Source organism: Gobio gobio (assembly GCF_949357685.1).
Source record: "Gobio gobio genome assembly, chromosome: 23".
Lineage (NCBI taxonomy): Eukaryota > Metazoa > Chordata > Actinopteri > Cypriniformes > Gobionidae > Gobio > Gobio gobio.
Window position 1 is genome coordinate 36,281,992 of NC_137119.1, and position 20,420 is coordinate 36,302,411.

The 20,420-nt window shown below is 39.1% G+C and overlaps 1 protein-coding gene across 1 annotated transcript in view; it reads left to right on the forward strand.

Annotated features, from left to right (window-relative positions):
- Positions 1 to 20,420, forward strand: part of dnah5l (dynein, axonemal, heavy chain 5 like) — a gene marked incomplete at its 5' end in the record, with an annotated part of 68,487 nt that overhangs the window by 43,862 nt on the left and 4,205 nt on the right. Inside the window, 27 exons of the mRNA XM_079806836.1 lie at positions 1,799 to 2,110; positions 2,482 to 2,571; positions 2,770 to 3,006; positions 3,190 to 3,357; positions 3,850 to 4,056; positions 4,348 to 4,677; positions 5,374 to 5,580; positions 5,730 to 5,972; positions 6,809 to 6,963; positions 7,388 to 8,052; positions 8,301 to 8,581; positions 8,668 to 8,883; positions 10,410 to 10,577; positions 11,130 to 11,234; positions 12,120 to 12,233; positions 12,500 to 12,676; positions 12,789 to 12,983; positions 13,180 to 13,335; positions 13,465 to 13,647; positions 13,770 to 13,940; positions 14,094 to 14,472; positions 14,675 to 14,946; positions 17,868 to 18,032; positions 18,267 to 18,534; positions 18,748 to 18,869; positions 19,820 to 19,975; positions 20,061 to 20,252. Coding sequence (XP_079662962.1) covers positions 1,799 to 2,110; positions 2,482 to 2,571; positions 2,770 to 3,006; positions 3,190 to 3,357; positions 3,850 to 4,056; positions 4,348 to 4,677; positions 5,374 to 5,580; positions 5,730 to 5,972; positions 6,809 to 6,963; positions 7,388 to 8,052; positions 8,301 to 8,581; positions 8,668 to 8,883; positions 10,410 to 10,577; positions 11,130 to 11,234; positions 12,120 to 12,233; positions 12,500 to 12,676; positions 12,789 to 12,983; positions 13,180 to 13,335; positions 13,465 to 13,647; positions 13,770 to 13,940; positions 14,094 to 14,472; positions 14,675 to 14,946; positions 17,868 to 18,032; positions 18,267 to 18,534; positions 18,748 to 18,869; positions 19,820 to 19,975; positions 20,061 to 20,252 — 5,934 coding nt within the window. The remainder of the gene's footprint in view (positions 1 to 1,798; positions 2,111 to 2,481; positions 2,572 to 2,769; positions 3,007 to 3,189; positions 3,358 to 3,849; positions 4,057 to 4,347; positions 4,678 to 5,373; positions 5,581 to 5,729; positions 5,973 to 6,808; positions 6,964 to 7,387; positions 8,053 to 8,300; positions 8,582 to 8,667; positions 8,884 to 10,409; positions 10,578 to 11,129; positions 11,235 to 12,119; positions 12,234 to 12,499; positions 12,677 to 12,788; positions 12,984 to 13,179; positions 13,336 to 13,464; positions 13,648 to 13,769; positions 13,941 to 14,093; positions 14,473 to 14,674; positions 14,947 to 17,867; positions 18,033 to 18,266; positions 18,535 to 18,747; positions 18,870 to 19,819; positions 19,976 to 20,060; positions 20,253 to 20,420) is intronic.

Here is a 20,420-nt window from a genome sequence, read left to right on the forward strand (position 1 = left end):
TATTGTTACTCCAAGACTTAAAAAGCTAATTATGACTTAAATGATACACTCTAATAAATTGCACATACAAAAATGCTACAAAGAAAGTTGGAGGATATTTAACAAATTATGACTCAAACTATGGATGAACAAACAAAAATGCTTTTATAGTCACTCCAACACTTAATCAAGAAAGTTAAGACTTGAAGGATCAACTGCAATAAATTGGTCATACACAAATGCTAGAAAGAATGTTCAAGGATATTTACCAAATATTAACTCCATAAACTGTGCAAAAACTCTCTTAAGCACCTGTAAAGACACTTAAGCAAATTATGACCCATAAACTGGATTAACTATACCCTCTACAAACAAAAGTGCTATTATGGATACACTGTACTTACCACTACAAAATTAAAATATATAAGTTCTTGTAGCTCTATCCCTATCTTAAATAATAAAAGATGAACAGTTGTTTCTGGCATTTCTATTCACCTTCAAAATTGACGCAGCATTAAAATTCGGCTCGTCTGGATTTCCTTATTGTCAGTGAAATGCGTAGTAATATGTAGATAACTAGCTAGCTAGTGATAGCTTAGTGACAGCAATAAAACGTCCAATGCCGTCCAATATTAGTTGATAATATCGATAATACGAAGTAAATTTATTTCGTTGGACACCTTTATGGCTGAGATGAGAAGACTTACCTCTATACTGGGCTTTCTTTTGATCGTCTGCCTTTCTCTTTTTCCGTCCCTGTGTACTCGAGGGTTTAGACCGCTTCATTTTTGAAGAACGCGCCATTGCTGAGCACTTGCCTGACATAACGCCTGTGCTAGACAATATTCACTTTCAATTCAATCTAATAATCAGGTTAAGTAATTAAACGTGCGGCTGAGGGGGCGCCCAAGGATGATCATGTTTAATAAACAGTATGTTTTATTTCGCTTGTTTTAATTCTATGCTTAATGGGAAGTAAGTTTAAGGGCGCTACTAGAGGGCGCCTGGCTGCGCCCCCAACACATTTGTCGCCCTAGGCAACCGCCTAGCTCGCCTATAGCAAACGCCGGCCCTGCCCCCCACAACATTTAGGCATTAGTTCATAGCATAAGTCTTTACATGCAAAATGGTTGAACAAGTTATCATAATATGTCAAGCATATTTCTATACATTTCCGTTAGACGTTCATATTTCATACTTTTGTTTTTCAGGTTTTTTTTCTTTGTGCTATGCAGTGCTGTCTTTTTCTCTCTGTATCGCAATGACATGGTCTGTCAACAAATTACAGTACAAACAGTAAAAGCGTAAATGTGAATCTTGTCCAGTCTCTTACAATCAAACTCCCACATACACTAAGGTGTAACCAACAATTTACAATAATTGTCATCAAAACATAGCCATAGTTTCCATCAGAACATCCCTCCAGTGTACAGTTATATTGACAATATGACTAAGCAATTTGACCGTCTTATCCGTACACAATGACACAAGGACTTGTCATTCTGATGGCACTGACATGTTCATTGACACAGATATTTACTTTTGAGAGATGAACTAAGGATTTTGAGCAAGAGACTGGCTTTTGCAGGTAATCCATGGTGTTTTGCTATTTGTACGAATTGTTTTGAGAAATGCACTTACTGTTTTGCAAATGTCGAGGATGATTCGAGAAATGTACCAAAGCGACTGAGAAAAACTGTAATAAAAATGTGATTGCAGTTTGTTTGCACTGTGTCAATAAATGACCTGGTGCTCATGACTTTCACTATAAGTAATTCAAAATTCCAATTAAATGGCTCCATGGTAAAACATTTCACAGGGAGAACACATATGGATTGTTCTTGATGGGCCAGTTGATGCCATCTGGATCGAAAATCTCAACTCCGTCTTAGATGACAACAAAACCCTCACCCTGGCAAATGGAGACAGAATACCAATGGCTCCCAACTGCAAGGTGGTATTTGAGCCACACAACATCGACAATGCATCTCCCGCCACTGTGTCCCGCAATGGAATGGTCTTCATGAGCTCCTCTGTTCTGGACTGGCAACCCATACTTCAGGCCTGGCTGCAAAAGATCTCAGCAACACAGGCTGAAGTGCTACTGGCCTCCTTCAACTCTATCTATCAGGTGACAGCTAGACACGAGGACAGTATTTTACATGCCCTCTGATTCGTTATTGGAGTACAACTAAACTGATACAACAAGAATATTTAGTTTCATTTTGACAAGGTATCTAGTGAAATAAATTGTGTAAAACATCAATATAAAAATAGATCAATACAATGCTTGTAACCATTAAGCTTGTAATCCATTAAGTGGTTTATGAATGAAAAGTTTGATTGATTCTTTGACATTGCCTAAGGAAAGGTCAGAGAGAATTTTGCACACAGTTTTGAAGAGCTCTCACTGACTATTGATCCTATGACACTGAGATATCTAAAACTAATTGCGTTATTAATTTACACATTTTTCCCTGCTGACATCTACTTTTTCCACAGGATTTGATGAATTTTCTCTCCACTGCAGTTTCCCCCAAAATGCAGCTGCTTGAATGCATGTACATCAAGCAGACAATTGATTTATTACAGGTAAACTGTGATCCACAGACAATTATTTTCAGGTATTATGAAATAACGGAACAAGCCAAATAAGGCTGTAAAGCTTGAGTAGCTTATTGCATTAATATACACCGTGTATATATATATATGCATAAGATCTTAAAAATATAATGATCTTGAGCTGTAATCTTCAACTCAATTAAAAAATAGTTTATTTATTTAACACAGGGCCTTTTGCCAGCGGTTGAAGAGAAGCACCTAACGGAGGCTCACATAAACCGTCTCTTCATGTTTGCTGTGATGTGGTCTGTTGGTGCTTTGCTGGAATTGGAAGATCGAGCAAAGATGGAGGTGTTCCTTATAAAGCACAATGCCAGGTTGGACCTGCCCTGCACAGAGGGGGACCAGACCATCTTCGAATTTGTTGTCAGTGCGACTGGAGAGTGGGATCTCTGGTCTTCAAGGGTAAGATCATTAATTAAATATAATGTTTAATGTTAAGCATAGATTGAAACCTATTAGTGATCTTTAATTATAGCCAGTAACATGCCACAAGTTCATGAATAAGCTTTCCCTAATAAATCTTTTTATTCAGAGCATGAATGGTTTGTCATACCTTTTAATCATACCTTTTAATTGCATCATTAGGTGCCAGAGTATAACTACCCCAAAGACACGGTTCCTGACTATGCCTCCATTCTTGTACCTAATGTCGACAATATACGGACAGACTTTCTCATGCAAACCATTATGAAGCAAGGCAAAGCCGTTCTGCTCATTGGTGAACAGGGAACCGCCAAGACAGTCATGATCAAGGTGCGTGTCTGTTTCAGTCAATCCATGCTATTATCGGCAGCGTAACACAATTGCCTGTAATTAATTGCCATTCTAGTTTGGGGTCAGTACGATTTCCTTTTTTGAAAGAAATTAATACTTGTATATATTGATCAAAGGTGACAGTAAAGACATTTATAATGTTACAAAAGATTTCTCTTTTAAATAAATGCTATTCTTTTGAACTTTCTATACATCAAACAAAAATATGTATTATGAATGTATTACCAATGATTTAAAACAATAATTATTATTTTAAATTGTAATTATAATTTTTCAAAATTTTACAATTTTTACTGTATTTTTAATCAAATAAATGCAGCCTTGGTGCATTTAAAAAAATTGTACCAATCCCAAACTTATGAACTTAATTAAAGGTAAATAATAGAATTCAATATATTTTAAGCCAGAAATGTGCAATTGAAAGCAAGACATCTGAGTTCTGCAAGTCATGCTATTCAAACCTTCCCACAGGGCTACACCAGCAAGTATGACCCAGAAACACATTTGAGCAAAAGCCTAAACTTCTCCTCAGCCACCCAGCCTGGCATGTTTCAGCAGACCATCGAAAGCTATATAGACAAGCGCATGGGCACCACCTACGGACCTCCTGGAGGGAAGAAGATGACCGTCTTCATTGACGACATCAACATGCCAGTTATCAATGAGTGGGGCGATCAGGTGAGGAGTCACATGCTCCTTTTGTCAATTTCTTTGAGCACAGTGTATTTTATATAGATAAACTTCAATTAATTTTTTTAAGGGGGGGGGGGGGCACTGTCAAATAACAAACAGTCTAAAGTTCATCTGCAATTCCAGCTAAATGTGCATTCAATTGAGCTACTACCATATTATCATAGCGTAATGAATAAATCGAACAAAAAGCCAAACATTTTTTTTAGGTAAACAATAATAGCATCCTATTTCTTATTCTCCTTGACTGAGCCTCTAGTGTTTTTGTTCACCACTCAGATCACTAACGAGATTGTTCGTCAGCTGATGGTGCAAGGAGGCTTCTATAGCCTGGAACGGCCTGGAGAATTCACCAGCGTAGTCGACTTGCAGCTGGTGGCCGCCATGATACACCCTGGAGGTGGCCGCAATGATATCCCCCAGCGACTCAAACGCCAGTTCTGTGTGTTTAACTGCACTCTCCCATCCAACTCCTCTATAGATAAAATCTTCCACACACTGGCCAGTGGGTATTTTTGCTCAGAAAGAGGCTTCCCGGAAGAGGTGTGCTCACTGGCTGCTGCCTTGGTTCCTACCACCAGGAGAGTGTGGCAAGCGGTCAAAGTTAAGGTAATCTTTTGGAAATTTGATCAAAAGAGATATTACTTAATATACATGAAATGTAGGGGTGGAACTCTTTATTGTAGGCTCCTCAAATTTGATTTGGTTTCAATTCAGGAAATCATGAAGTTTTCTAAGTGTTTTTAAACACGCATGCTTTTTGTCACAGCACAAGGAGTTCTAAATCATTAGAGAATGGTGTCCTCTTGTGGTCAGTATGCTTCAATGTAAGCTGTAAACTTGTTTCTGTAGCAGTTGATCAACATGAACGACATTTATCTTTTGGGTCTATATAGACAATAAAACATTATAATCTTATCCTGTAAATTATTTATGGGAAAATTATGATATTATGGTAGCTATGCACTATATATGATATACTTTCATGTTAAAAAGTTTGAGGTCAATAAGATTTTTTTTAAAGAAATGTAAAAAAATGTATCATAGTTTCCACAAAAATATTAAGCAGCACAACTGTTTTCAACATTGATTATAATATAATACAAATATTTCTTGAGCAGCAAATCAGCATATTAGAATGATTTTTTTGAAGGATCATGTGACAATGAAGACTGGAGTAATGATGCTAAAAATGTAGTAATATTTCACAATATTAGTTTTTACAGTATTTTTACTATAGTGTAAGAGTACTTGTGAACGGTTGCATATATTAAAATAATAATTTGAAGTTAATATTGTTTTCAGATGCTGCCTTCCCCTGCTAAGTTCCACTACATTTTTAACCTGCGTGATCTGAGCAGGATATGGCAGGGCATTCTCACTGTGGGGTCAGAAGTGTGTAAGACGACTCAATTGATGGCATCTCTTTTCCGCCACGAGTGCTCACGGGTCATCGCTGACCGCTTCATTGATCACAAGGACAAAGAGACATTCGATGCGATTTTGGAGAGGGTGTGTCAACTAAATCCTTAGAGGCTTCAGGATCTGTTACCTCATCAACAGGATGTTTACTTATATTAAAACAAAAACAAAAAAAGCGTTTAATATGTATTTCTTTACATGTATATCATCTGATTTCTCTACTCTTCTGTGCTCTGTAGATCACAGTACAGGATCACGGTCCTGGTCTTTTGGAGCAGGGTCCATGGGAAGGTTACTTTGTGGACTTCCTGCGGGACGCTCCAGAAATGACAGGAGATGAACCTGAAGATGCAGAGGATGAGATACCAAAGATCTATGAGCCCATTCCTTCCTTCAAGGCCCTATCAGAGCGCCTGTCTGTGTTTCAACAACAGTATAATGAAACTGTTAGAGGAGCAGCTATGGATCTGGTCTTTTTTGAGGTTAGTGGAACAAAAATGCTAATGTTAATGTGTTGCCTAAAGTGGACAGTGCACTGAGATATGACACAGCTGCTCCATTGGCATCCCGACTTGAGGTCATTTGCCCATCATGTTCCCCAATCTCTCCTCCCGATGGTTCCCTGTCCCTTCTATCCAATTTTTTGTTTTTACTTATATTATTAATAAAGTTTATTTTAAAAGCATTTCTTGATATGTTTTTGGTCACTCATTTTGATGTGCAGGCTTTTTTTACTCATTTTGTTAGAATGTGTTTGTGTTAGTATTGATTGTGATTATTAGTTGTCTTTTGTTTGACATACATTTATGGTACTCATTGGGAATACACTTTTTAATTTCCTGACTATTAATATATTTATGTATAAGCATATAGTTATATACATTTTTGGCAGCACAGTGGCTCAGTGGGTAGCACTGTCGCCTCACAGCAAGAAGGTTCCCGGTTCGTGTTGCGGCTGAGCCAGGACTCTTTTCTGTGTCCTGTGTCTGTGTTTGTATGTTCTCTCTGTGTCAGCGTGGGTTTCCTCTGGGTGCTCCACACACACACAGTCCAAAGACATGCAGGTTAGGTGGATTAGACCTGCCAAATTGGCTGTAGGTGTGTGTGTGTGAGTCCAAAGCCATGTAATGGAGAGGTTTGGGTTAAGACCTAGCAATCTACTCCAGGAAAAACATTGCAAAGTAAATTCATGGACAGTCTCTCACGTTGGGTGAGAGATGGCCATAGAATCACCAAGAGTTGGATACGACTGAAATGGTAATATAGATAGATATACATTTTTAATAGATCTCGCATTGACCTCTATACACTCTTACAGGATGCCATGATCCATTTGATGAAAATCTCACGGATAATCCGAACAGCTCGTGGTAATGCCCTACTGGTTGGAGTCGGCGGTTCTGGGAAACAGAGTCTCACCCGACTTTCATCCTTCATTGCTGGATACCAGAGCTTTCAAATCACAATGACAAGGTGAGAATATTATAATTCTTCTCAAATTTGATGGTTTGATTTCACGTTGTTGTCATAAGGGCTTTTTCACAATTTAAATAGTTAAACAGTGCTCTGGGTCACGCAGTGTAAACGGAATCCTTGGGTTATTTTGTTTTACTATTCATACTTTATCCGGGGTTAACAATTAATCTGGTGCATTTATAATCCAATGTTTCACACTGTTTGTTCCTAAACCCTGGGTTAACGCTATCATTTGCATATTTGCAGTGTCAGTGTCATTGATTGAACACAGAGCGAAGCCCTATAGTTTCTTAGGATACAGTACTTGATACTTATTATCAAAGTTTACTTTGCTGGATATTTAAGTCTTGTTTAGAGTCAACATGAAATCAAATGTGATCATTTTCTTTGACAAGATTTCACATGATTTCTCCCCTTACAGAACATACAATGTGAGTAATCTAATTGAGGACCTGAAAGCCCTGTACAGAATCGCAGGGTTGGAAGGGAAGGGTGTGACCTTCATCTTCACAGACAATGATATCAAGGACGAAGCTTTTCTGGAGTACATGAACAACGTTCTGGCATCTGGAGAAGTATCAAACCTGTTTGCTCGAGACGAGGTGGATGAGATCACCCAAAGTCTTATTCCCGCCATGAAGAAGGATCTACCACGCTGCCCACCCACCATAGACAATCTCTACAACTACTTCCTGTCCAGGGTGCGCAGTAACCTCCATGTGGCTCTTTGCTTCTCCCCAGTTGGCGAGAAACTGCGTTCCCGTGCCCTAAAGTTCCCCGGTCTCATATCAGGCTGCACTGTCGATTGGTTCCAGCGATGGCCACGGGATGCCTTAGTAGCCGTGGCTCAGCACTTCCTCGCTAACTACCCACTGCGTTGTTCAGACGAGGTGAAGAAGAGCATGGTGGAAACAATGGGAATGTTCCAAGACATGGTGGCTGAGATCTGCACAGAGTACTTCCAGCGTTTCAGGCGTCAGACCTACGTGACGCCCAAATCCTACTTGGCATTTATTAAGGGATACCAGATAATTTACTCTGAAAAAATTGAACATGTGGGGGTGCTTGCGGAACGAATGAACACAGGTTTGCAATTACATTTGTTTTAGATTCAAAATTTTAGATTTGTTGCTGTTCTTAATACATTTGGATTAAACAAGAGTGGAAATGCTCTTAGCCAGCATTACCACAGCAAGTGTTTAGTCTAGTGAGGTAAATGTATGTTTATTTCAAAAAGTAGAGACACTTTCCACCCATAGGATTTTTTAAAATATATTTTTACATCTACGATGTAGCAGCAAAGCATCTGTTTATACTCTAAACTTCATCTGCAGGTCTCGAGCGCCTCATGGAGGCCGAGCAGTCTGTTAATGAGCTTCGTGTGGAGCTGAAAGAGAAGGAAAAGGTATTGGTGGTGGCTAAACAGAAAGCAGGTGAGGTTCTGCAGGAGGTCACCGTCAAGACACAAGCTGCGGAAAAGGTGAAGGCTCAGGTACAGAAGGTGAAAGATAAGGCCCAGGCAATTGTGGATGAGATCGAGAATGAAAAAAAGGTGGCTGAGTCCAAACTTGAGGCGGCCAAACCTGCATTAGCGGCAGCTGAGTCTGCGCTAGAGGTAGATGTCCTAAGCACACTATGTTGACTTAAAGACCTTACATAAATTTAGTCAACTTAAAGCTTTATTCCATTTGTGGTTTCTAGACCATAAAGCCTGCCGACATTGCGGCAGTGCGTAAACTGGGAAAGCCTCCACATCTGATCATGCGGATCATGGACTGTGTACTGATACTGTTCCAGCGACGGGTGGATGGGGTCACCATGGACCCCGACAGACCCAGTCTGAAACCTTCATGGAGTGAAGCTCTTAAATTGATGAACAATGCTGGATTCCTCGGCACACTGCTGAACTTTAACAAGGTCAGACAATACATTATAATTCTCACAAATCTTTTTAGGTCTTTAGGTCTAAGTGATAGGTCTGGCTCTGAAATCTTATTGGATGAGCCATGTTATTGTAAAGTAACTGATGTACACACCTGTGTCTACACACATCACTTGATTTTGATCTTAACTCTCTAAAACCTACTGCATTATTTTGATACGCAAATTTTGAAGGCCTCTAAATTATCAGCATGATTGTACACAATCTACTGGATGTTTTTTTGTTTTCTACTGGATATCTGATTGATATTTTATACTTTTTTAGCAAGTAATGGTAAGACCGTCAAATCGTGGTACATGTGTCTTTTGCTTTCTTTTTGATTTTTATAAAGTAAATGTAGAGGAGCATTAATATTGTATTCAAGATGGACATGATGTTATACAAAATGAGCACTAATTTTGAATTCTTTCACAACAATTGTACTCATGTAACACTAGTAGTAAATCACCCCTTCTCTCCATGTTATTAATGCCATCTATATGAAACTCCATCAGTGCTGTTGGAAAACCCCTGTATATATTTACTGCATATGATTAAAGGGTTAGTTCACCCAAAAATGAAAATTCTGTCATTAATTACTCACCCTCATGTCGTTCGACACCCGTCAGACCTCCGTTCATCTTCGGAACAGAAATTAAGATATTTTAGTTGAAATCTGATGTCTCTGAAAGTCCTCCATTGGCTCAATGGAGCCGAATGATTATTCGGATCGCGTGTCAAACCGCCAAACTGCTGAAATTTGGCGATTCAAACTGCTGAATCGACTCAGTGATTCATAACGCTTCGAAGCTTCATGATGCTTTGTTTTGAAATCGTCATCACTATGTAAGTCGTTATTTAGGGGTTTTTTGCGCACAAAAACTATTGTCGCCGATTCATAAAGTTATTTTAGAACCACTGTAGTGAGATGGACTTTGTAACAACGTCTTTAGTACCTTTTAAGGGTCTTGAGAGTGTAGGGTACCATTGAGCCAATGGAGGACTTTCAGAGACATCAGATTTCAACTAAAATATCTTAATTTCTGTTCCGAAGATAAACGGAGGTCTGACGGGTGTCGAACGACATGAGGGTAAGTAATTAATGACAGAATTTTCATTTTTGGGTGAACTAACCCTTTAATATAGACTTTATCACTGATGGAGTGCCCTTTGGGATGTGGGTCCGTGGTTGCTGGAACATACATCTGTTCAGGCTATGTAAACAGGAATATAGTGTCTCAGTAATGATCCAAGTTTAGAGCAGCCTGAGGCCAGTATAAGTCAAATGGTTAGCATAGCTACAGTGGAAACAACACTAGGACATGAATAAAGCAAAGACTAACATATGAATTTCTATCAAACCTTATTGATAGAATAAGGACTCTTTGGATCAAAATGATTAGATGCATTAAAGTCATTAATGCATCATGGTTACTAATGATATTCTGAGTTAGACTGTATGTGTTCACGGTGCAACAGCATCACATTTTCTTTTTGTTGTTATTTTTGTTTTCCTTCAAAGGACACTATTACAGAGGAGATGGTTGAACTGCTCTCTTCATATATGGACATGGAAGACTATAACCTAGAAACAGCCAAGAGGGTCTGTGGTAGTGTAGCAGGGCTCTGTTCCTGGACTCAAGCAATGGTGGAGTTCTTTGGCATCAATAAGGAAGTTCTGCCCCTAAAGGTGACAACATATTCCATAGTCTCAGTCATCACTGGGTATATATTTAACCTTAAAATGAAATTTGCACTACTGTTCAAAGGTTTGGGGTCATTAAGTTTTTTTATGTTAAAATTAAATGTTTAAAATAAGTCTCTTATGCTAACCAAGTATGCATTTTATACAAAATACAGTAAAAAAACAGTAATATTGTGAAATATCTCAATTTAACTCAATTTAACTCTATAATAGATTTTGAAATGTAATTTATTCCTCTGATCAAAGCTGAATTTTCAGCATCATTACTCCAGTCTTCAGTGTCACATGATCCTTCAGAAATCATTCTAATATACTGATTTGGTGCTGAAGGAACATTTCTAATTTTTATTAGTGTTGGAAACAGTTGAGCTACTCACTTTTATCTCATTCTAAATCTTTTTTTTTTCTTAAATGGAACAGAAAAGAAGATTTTAAGCAAAATATCTTACATAGCTTTCTAGCTTTTAGAACAGAATTCTAAAATACTGGCCTGTGCCTCTGAACTGAATTCATTTCCTGTATATGTGTGTATCGCAGGCTAACTTAAAGCTTCAAGAGGCTCGTTTGGGTGTGGCACAGGACGAACTATCAAAAGCTCAGGATCAACTGGACTCGAAGCAGAAAGAGCTGGACATGGTTCAGGTGTGATTATATAATTTTAAGGTTGGGAACCAAGAACCGGTTCTGTTTAAAAGAAGTTAAATTATCTTTAGAGGTTGACAGATTCATTGGTTTTCAATTGGAACAACCGCTTATCTTCAAAAATGGTGGAAAGAAAAACAATTACAGAGTGCATGTAAACATTTAAAAATATTTGGTATATGCAGACAGGCGTTTAGACATACATGCACACAAAATCATATATGTCTCAACAGATTCGAGCCACCCACATGATAACATCTCAGTGTTTAGATTGACAGGATGTAGAAGTAGTACTAGTTAATTTAGAAAAAAAGGTAATGAATGGGTCCCAGGTCTATGAAAATATACCAGTATTGCCTTTAATCATATACTAACCTGTAATATTTTAATGTTTAAATTATTTTCTGTAGAATTTGTTCTGTCTTCTCATTTTAATTTAGCCGATTCATATTTATATATGTATTTCATCTAGCACATTTTCATGGTTCAGTACTGTTTGCTTTTTTTATTTTTTTTATTTACTTTGTTCACTTTTTTATCCAGTAAAGGACTATGCAAGCTTTGGGGTGTTGATGGACTCCATCTACTCCATCTGTGTTTTGATCATCATTGTTAATCTGATCCAGACGTATAATTTGTGAAAAGTATTAAAAAATGCTGGCGGTGACTGGCAACTTTTTTTTTTAAACGCTGGCAGGGAAATAGTTAGTGATTCTCAAATGTGCATTCTTCTGCAGCACTTTAAATTCTCTGATTGAAGGAAAAAATTATGAAATTATTTATTTTTATTATACAGTTAACACCATTGTTTGTATTTGTATTCGTAATTCTCTATGAATTTCCAGAGGTTTAAAAACTCAGATGTTTATGCACATTTTTAAACAGGCAATGTATGATGCCGCCATAAAGGAGAAGCAAGCCCTGCTGGATGATGCAGAGGCATGCAAGAAGAAAATGTCCAATGCCGTGGCTCTTATAGATGGACTTGGTGGAGAAAAGGTTTGTAAATTCCTTGCAGGATTTAGGTCTTTAAGGTAAACGTGAATGATGCTTGGAATATTGAATTCTGAATTTTCACTGGTATCTGTCATTACTGCCAGTTTCATGGCTGGTAAAAAATATTTATGGCCAGTAAATTCTTCTGGCAGGTGAGACAAAACTTTCTTTAGGCCTTGGCTATACTACAGATGTTTCACTGTGAGCACTAAAAATAAAACATCCAAACAGGAGAACTGTGTATGTGCACGTTCTTATGTGTGTCTTAGATTCGCTGGACAGAGAGCAGTGCTCAATTTGAGAAGCAAATCAAAGATTTGGTGGGGGATGTCTTACTGGCTACTGGATTTCTGTCCTACTCTGGGCCTTTCAACCAGGAATATCGCAGCCTTCTCATGCAACAGTGGAAGAAAGAGATGAATATCCGCCACATCCCTTACAGTGAGGTATGTATTATTTTTTTGTGTAAAAAGGTTAAACAACAACTACAAAAATCTATTATTCCTTCAAGCTTGTTTTTACAGTTCATTAATCTTATAAAATGGTTTTCCCACACAGAACCTGAATTTGATCAATATGCTGGTGGATAATGCCACTATAGGTGAATGGAACCTGCAGGGTCTCCCCAATGATGACCTGTCCATTCAGAACGGCATCATCGTAACAAAGGCTTCTCGTTATCCTCTGCTCATTGACCCACAAGGCCAAGGCAAGATCTGGATCAAGAACCGTGAAAACAATAATGACCTACAGGTACTGATTTGATACCAGTTTTAATCCCAATTATGTAGTCTCTTTGTTACATTATCATATTATCTTTACTGTAATTATTATGTAATTATATCAGTTTAACTAAAACATTCAATGTAGCTACTTTGAACAAAAGTGGTGGATTTGGGCTTTACCCGTCAATTAAGCAGAGACATCAGCTCTGTTTTTTTGCCACCAGGTGACATCTCTAAACCACAAATATTTCCGAACTCACCTGGAAGACTCCTTGTCCCAGGGCAAACCTTTGCTCATAGAAGATGTTGGGGAAGAGATTGATCCAGTGCTGGATAACATTCTGGAGAAGAACTTCATAAAGTCTGGAAAAACCTCTAAAGTAAGTAGTGACTTTGAGAATACATTTTGTCTTTTTTATTAATGAATTTTTTCATTAAACTTTATATATCCAGTCTAAAAATTCTCAAGGCTTTGGTAGACTAAGCTAAGAACTTTTCTCTTGTGTTAGGTTAAAGTCGGGGACAAAGAAGTGGATGTAATGAAGACATTTACTCTGTACATTACAACAAAACTAGCCAACCCTGCATATAGTCCAGAGATCAACGCTAAAACTGCAGTGGTGGATTTTACTGTCACTATGAAGGGTTTGGAAGACCAATTACTCGGCAGAGTCATTCTCATAGAGAAAAAGGCAAGTAGAGAGAGTGTTATTTTAGTATCATTATAGTTTTAATAGTATTTTTATTTATTCCATTTTCATTAGAATTTTTGTTAAAGCTTTAGTAATTTTGTTGTGTTTTTTCTCACATCAAGGAAATGGAGGCTGAACGTGTGAAGCTCTTGGAGGAAGTGACTTCAAACAAGAGGAAGATGCAGGAGTTGGAGAGCAATCTTCTGTACAAGTTAACCAGCATTCAGGGCTCTCTAGTGGAGGATGAGTCTCTTATCGAGGTGCTCAAAGTCACCAAGACTATAGCACAAGAGGTACTTTCTTTCTTTCTAGTCTTTCTTCATTTATAAACTGACTCATAAAACTGACTGTGTTTTGTCCTATCTTATTTGAAGTTACTCATCCTTGTTGTTTTCCTCTGAAATTAAATTGTGCTTTGATAGCTGAAATCTTCTGCCGTCCCCTAGGTGAGTCAAAAGCTAACAGTTGCTGCAGAGACAGAAATTAACATCAACCTTACTCGAGAGGAGTACCGTCCAGTGGCCACCAGGGGGAGTATCCTCTATTTCCTGATTGTGGAGATGAGCCTGGTCAACGTGATGTATCAAACATCACTCCGACAGTTCTTGGGCATCTTTGACATGTCGATGGACAAGTCGCCAAAGTCCCATATCACAGCTAAAAGACTAGACAACATCATGGAGTACCTCACTTTCGAAGTGTTTCGCTACACCGCTCGAGGACTCTATGAAGATCACAAGTTTATTTTTACACTGCTTCTGACTTTAAAAATAGATCTCCAGGCTAAAAACATTTCCCACAGCGAGTTACAGACCTTCATCAAAGGTTTGAACCATACTGTTTTGCAAATAACATGTTGTCAACTTTTAGTTTGTCTAATTTTAAGAGCAGTTATGTTCAATATGTTCAAAGTAGGCCTATGTCTTCAAATCTCCCGCAATTCCCTGTAATACAGCACTTAGCAATCCCTTTATGAACTTATTTGAGGCCAAGTAATTAATGTTCTTCAATCTTTACCCTCTTTCAGGTGGAGCATCTCTGGACCTAAACTCTGTTGAGCCCAAGCCAAAGCGCTGGATCCTGGACACAACATGGCTAAACCTGGTGCAGCTGTCCTCCCTGCCCCACTTCAGTGCTCTCCTAACCCAGGTGGCCCGCAATGACCGTGCCTGGAAGAGCTGGTTTGATGAAGCCACTCCAGAGGAGACTCCTCTTCCTGATGGTTATGAGAGCCAACTGGATGCATTCCGCAAACTGCTGCTGATACGAAGCTGGTGTCCTGACCGTACTATTGCACAGGTGCAGGAAGACTTATTTTCCGGCATAAAATACTTTATCCTGTCTTAGTTTAATATGCGGAGCAGTGTTATTTTAGTATCATTACTATACCATTTTAGTATTTATGACTGTTTTGTGGAATACTAGTTTTTATATTTCACATTTTTCATTTCATTTGGTTAAAATTGTAGGATTTGTTCACACTTGGCATGTTCAGTTCGATTAAAACAAACCCTGGTGCGATTGCTCTGTTAGTGCGGTTCATTTGAATAAGTGTGAACGCTGCCATCTAAACCCTGATTTTTCTTGTCATAGTCGTGATGTTGCCCATCACAGTTCAGTACAGGCATCAGAACCGTGTCTCCGCGCAGCAGTTTGTTTGTGTGTGACGGAGGGATTCCTGCCACTTCACATTTTTCACTTTTCACAAGTTCACAGCTGGTCAAAAAACGGAGATATTTGTAGGCTACGCACACAGAATACTGAGAATATGTAGGCTATGCACATACAATGAACGCGTTTATCCCAGCACACAGCATTGTTTTGAATGTTCGGTAATCTCCGTCTCAAAATAGGCAATATGTCTTAAAAGCCGACCAATCCGGTTGTGAACGTATCCCTATGCCTTTAGGTTCGGTGATAAAAATCTGAATGCTAAGCGGACCAGGACTAAAGTTTTTTTTTTTGTTCAAGCAAACCGAACTCCAAATGTGAGCACACCCTTAGGCCAAACTACCCTTAGTAAACACCAAATGTTATTATCTGATATCCAAATCTAATAAATGAGAAGCGGAGAGTGTCTTTTGTGAGCTCTTAGAAGCAACTAAGTAGATACATTTCCCTTTCAAGACCCTCCGGTCTATTAAAAGATCCTGTGAATTGAATTTGAACAGCTGATTCAGATTGTCACTTAATAAATTTAAACCTGCCTCTTATGGTGTTCAGCACTCCAGCGGTTAAAAACAAAAGATTATTTATACTTTGCATTAAGAAACTGCCATGTGATTGACTGGCCATCCGTCTAGTGTTTCCCTGCCTACGGCCCATGACGCTGGAGCAGCAGACCCTACACAGAACAAGCTGTTTGTAAAAGGGATAGATGGGTATTATGTTATCATTTTTTGCTCTGTTAAATGATAGATTTTCAGCTACATTTACATTTAGTCATTTAGCAGACGCTTTTATCCAAAGCGACTTAAAAATGAGAGCAAAAGAAGCAACTAGAACAGTCAAGGGCAACAGTATGCAAGTGCTGTAGCAAGTCTCAGTTAATCTAGCTCAGAACACACAGGACAGTTTTTTTTTGTTTGTTTTTTAAAATAAATTAGACAGACAGAAAATGAATAGAATGATAAGTGCTATTCTTGATTGGTCAGGTGCTGCTGGAAGAGAGGTGTCTTTAGGTGTTTTTTGAAAATGGCTACAGACTCGGCCGCACGAATTGAGACAGGCAGGTCATTCCACCAGGTGGGAACGGCCCAGGAAAAGGTCCGTGAGAGCGATTTCATGCCTCTCTGGTATGGCACCACAAGGCGTCGTTCACTAGCAGAACGTAAGTTCCTGGAGGGTGTGTAAGTCTGAACAAGCGAGTTTAGGTATATTGGTGCAGAGTCAGTGGTTGCTTTGAAGGCGAGCACCAGTGCCTTGAATTTGATGCGAGCAGCTATTGGCAGCCAGTGCAGACTGATGAAGAGAGGCGTGACGTGCGCTCTCTTCGGCTCATTAAAGACCACCCTCGCCGCTGCATTCTGGATCAGTTGCAAGGGTTTAATAGTGCATGCCGGAAGGCCCACTAGAAGAGCATTACAGTAGTCCAGTCTGGAGAGAACAAGAGCTTGGACCAGTAGTTGTGTGGCATGCTCTGATAGGAAGGGTCTAATCTTCCTAATGTTGTATAATGCAAATCTACAGGATCGGGTTGTTGCAGTGATGTGGTCAGTGAATTTTAGCTGATCATCAATCACAACTCCAAGGTTCCTGGCTGTCCTGGATGGAGTTATGGTTGATGAACATAGCTGAATGGAGAGATTGTGGTGAAGTGCTGGGTTGGCAGAGACAACAAGAAGTTCTGTCTTTGCAAGGTTAAGTTGAAGGTGATGTTCCTTCATCCAGGCAGAAATGTCTGTTAGGCAGGCAGCGATACGAACACCAACCGATGGATCGTCTGGTTGAAATGAGAAGTAGAGTTGAGTGTCGTCGGCATAGCAGTGATAGGAAAAGCCATGTTTCTGAATGACCGATCCCAGTGATGACATGTAGATGGAGAAGAGAAGTGGTCCAAGCACTGAGCCCTGGGGAACTCCAGTAGCTAGATAATGTGACTTAGACACTTCACCTCTCCATGACACCCTGAAGGACCTACCTGAGAGGTAAGACTTGAACCACTGGAGAGCAGTTCCTTGAGATTCCCATCTTCATGAGAGTTGACAGGAGGATCTGTCTACAGCTGTCTACAATCTGTCTACAATCTACAGCTTTGTAGATTGTTCATAGTGAGAGTGGAAGGATTGAGGATGCCTCTTGCTATAGTCATTCATAATTTGACACCACTGGGCCTGTTATGTGGTCATAGCTAGACACATGTTATTCATTCACTGGTCAGTGGAGTACTACTGCCTTATTTAGGCATGGATTGTCATTCTTAGGTTTACTGAGATGTTGAGATGAGATGCAAAGTAGTTTTACATGTTGCACTTTAATTTTTTTATTTCTTTCATATAAAGAGACACTGACAATCGTAGATTCAACCACTTTTGCTCCTAAAATGAAAAAAGGGTTACACACAGGCTCTATAGTCTAAATATATTCATATAACATTATTTAGGGAGAATGTATGTTAGAAATTCTATAATTATCAGTTCTATATATTTTTCATTTGAGCTAATTGATAATTGAACCGATGCTGCAAAGTATTTAAAATGACTCTTGTTGTTCTGTGCTAGGCACGTAAATACATCGCCGAATCAATGGGGGTGAAATATGCAGAGGGAGTGATTCTGGATATGGAGTCCATGTGTTCAGAAGGCGAGAAGAGGGTACCTCTAGTCTGCTTCCTGTCTATGGGTTCTGATCCCACGGAGAACATAGAGAGACTCGCCAAGTCAAAGGTATGAATAAGTATTATCAATTATTACATGCTTTTCTAGAATACTTGATTCTTATTGGTCAGTTGAGGCAGTCTGAAGTCTGACTGTTGCCCCAGTCAAACAATGTCTACAGAATGTCCTCCATATCACCCTACAGTGTCACTTGTTTCATTGAAACTATAATATAGCTTGATGTGACGCTTTGATGACTTTGAGTTCCAAATATTTCTCAAAAGTTTTCTGTTTATTTTGTAGGGTGTTCCTTGCCGGCCAATCTCCATGGGACAGGGACAGGAAGTGCATGCAAGAAGGCTTCTGGCCCAAAGCATGTCTGATGGGGGCTGGTTACTTCTGCAGAACTGCCATCTAGGACTGGAATTCCTGGACGAAGGTCTAGAGACAGTCACCACAGCAGAGAACATCCAGGACAGTTTCAGGTTGTGGGTGACTACAGAGGGGCACCCCAAGTTCCCCATTAACTTCCTGCAGTCTTCAATTAAATTCACCAATGAGCCTCCGCAAGGTAGAGAAGGGGAATTTCTGTTTTTGTTCATTCTATTATTACTAAAAGTACATTTTTACATTTCGCTGCTGTTACTTCTTTTGCTAGATTTATCTTTATCAAAATAGCTTTCTGGATTTTTAATGTCATTAAAAACAGAAATAAAACAGGAGATGACATTGAAAATGCTAAGAATGCAGATGACAGATGTGCTGTTAACTGTCTGTGATGCAGGGGTGAAGGCCGGACTCAAGCGGACATACAATAGTGTAACACAAAAACTGCTGGAGATCACCAACATGCCTCAGTGGAGACCTCTGTTATACGCTGTGGCCTTCCTCCACACCACAGTCCAGGTCAGGACCGCTGTTAGTTAAATTGTAGTCTGTTAGCTAATTGTCAAAAATGTAATGACACATTCATATGTTCCCGGTTCTTTGATGTTGGTTAATGGTCACATGAAATGTAAACAAAAAAGACTTAAAAAAAAGATGAATAAGTCTTTGCATTAACTTTGTAAGTACACTTTAAAGCGGACTAAAACCTATTTTTTATGTGTGATAATGTCCCAGTTATGTTAGCATATTACATTCACACTAGTGGAAGCAGCTCACATGTAAATGAACACAGTGCCGTACTTCATTCTGAAACACACAGCGCATCGGACTATATACTTATTTAATTCTCAGCCCCATTTATTTATTTGAATTTTACATTCAAACATTTCATTTAGTTAATCATTAGCTTTTCATGAACTCACAAACTCTCTGCAGTTGACTCAATAAGGGGCCGTTCACACAGAATGTGTTTTTCCATTCCAATGTCTCCTACTTTTCCTTTGTTTTTCTATGCAAACGCGCTAGACGGACGTATGTGACTGTTGCGCTAGCGTCTCACATCATTTGCTGCATCCCGCGTTTTTAAGACATCAAGTTTATCGTTTTTTTTCTTTTACACACAGCGCAGGGCAAGATTGTATTTAACAGAATCAAGTTGGTATGGCAACTCTTTTATTTGAAATCACTCATAGTGGTTCTGTCTGGATAGCCAGTGCGATTATTTTCTGTTTTCCATGTCAAAAATAGTAGCTATCTATTCTGCTGTTTAGTTATTTCAGTTATTGCATCATGTCTCTAAAGCGCATCTCGAGACCTCACTGTGCTTATTAAAAAACTATTTCTAAAAGTGCTGCGTCTCGCATTTTTAGATGCAAAGATGCATTCTGTGTGGACGGCCCCTAACATGTACTATTTCAGTTTATATCCATATAAGATGTGTTGTCCTCATTGTCAAATTCCCACTAAAGGAGAGACGCAAATTTGGTCCACTTGGCTGGAATATTCCCTATGAGTTCAACCAGGCTGATTTCACATCCAGTGTCCAGTTTGTGCAGAACCACCTGGATGTTATCGACGTCAAGAGTGGAGTGAACTGGAACTGTCTACGGTACATGCTGGGAGAGGTATGAACATGACTGTGTTTTTGTAGCTCTTTTATTTGACAAATCCAAAACGTTTGGAAACATATTTTTACTATTGGTTCTGTAGGTGCAGTATGGTGGGCGTGTCACGGATGATATGGACAAACGCCTGCTCAATACGTTCGCCCGTATCTGGTTTAGTGAGAGCATGTTTGGGGACAAGTTCTGCTTCTATAAGGGATATACTATACCACAGGCCACGATGCTACAGGATTACTATGTGCATATTGAAAATCTGCCATTGGTTGATACACCTGAGGTAATACAGATTTGTATTTTTTTTCTGTGGGGTTTGATGGGGTTCTGGTTGGTCGCATATCCTATAACCTATTGTAACCTAATAAAACCACAACAAATTCCTTACGTGTTTGCACACACGCTCATTTTGATTCTGGTTCTGATTATAATGTTATTGTCCAGTACTTGT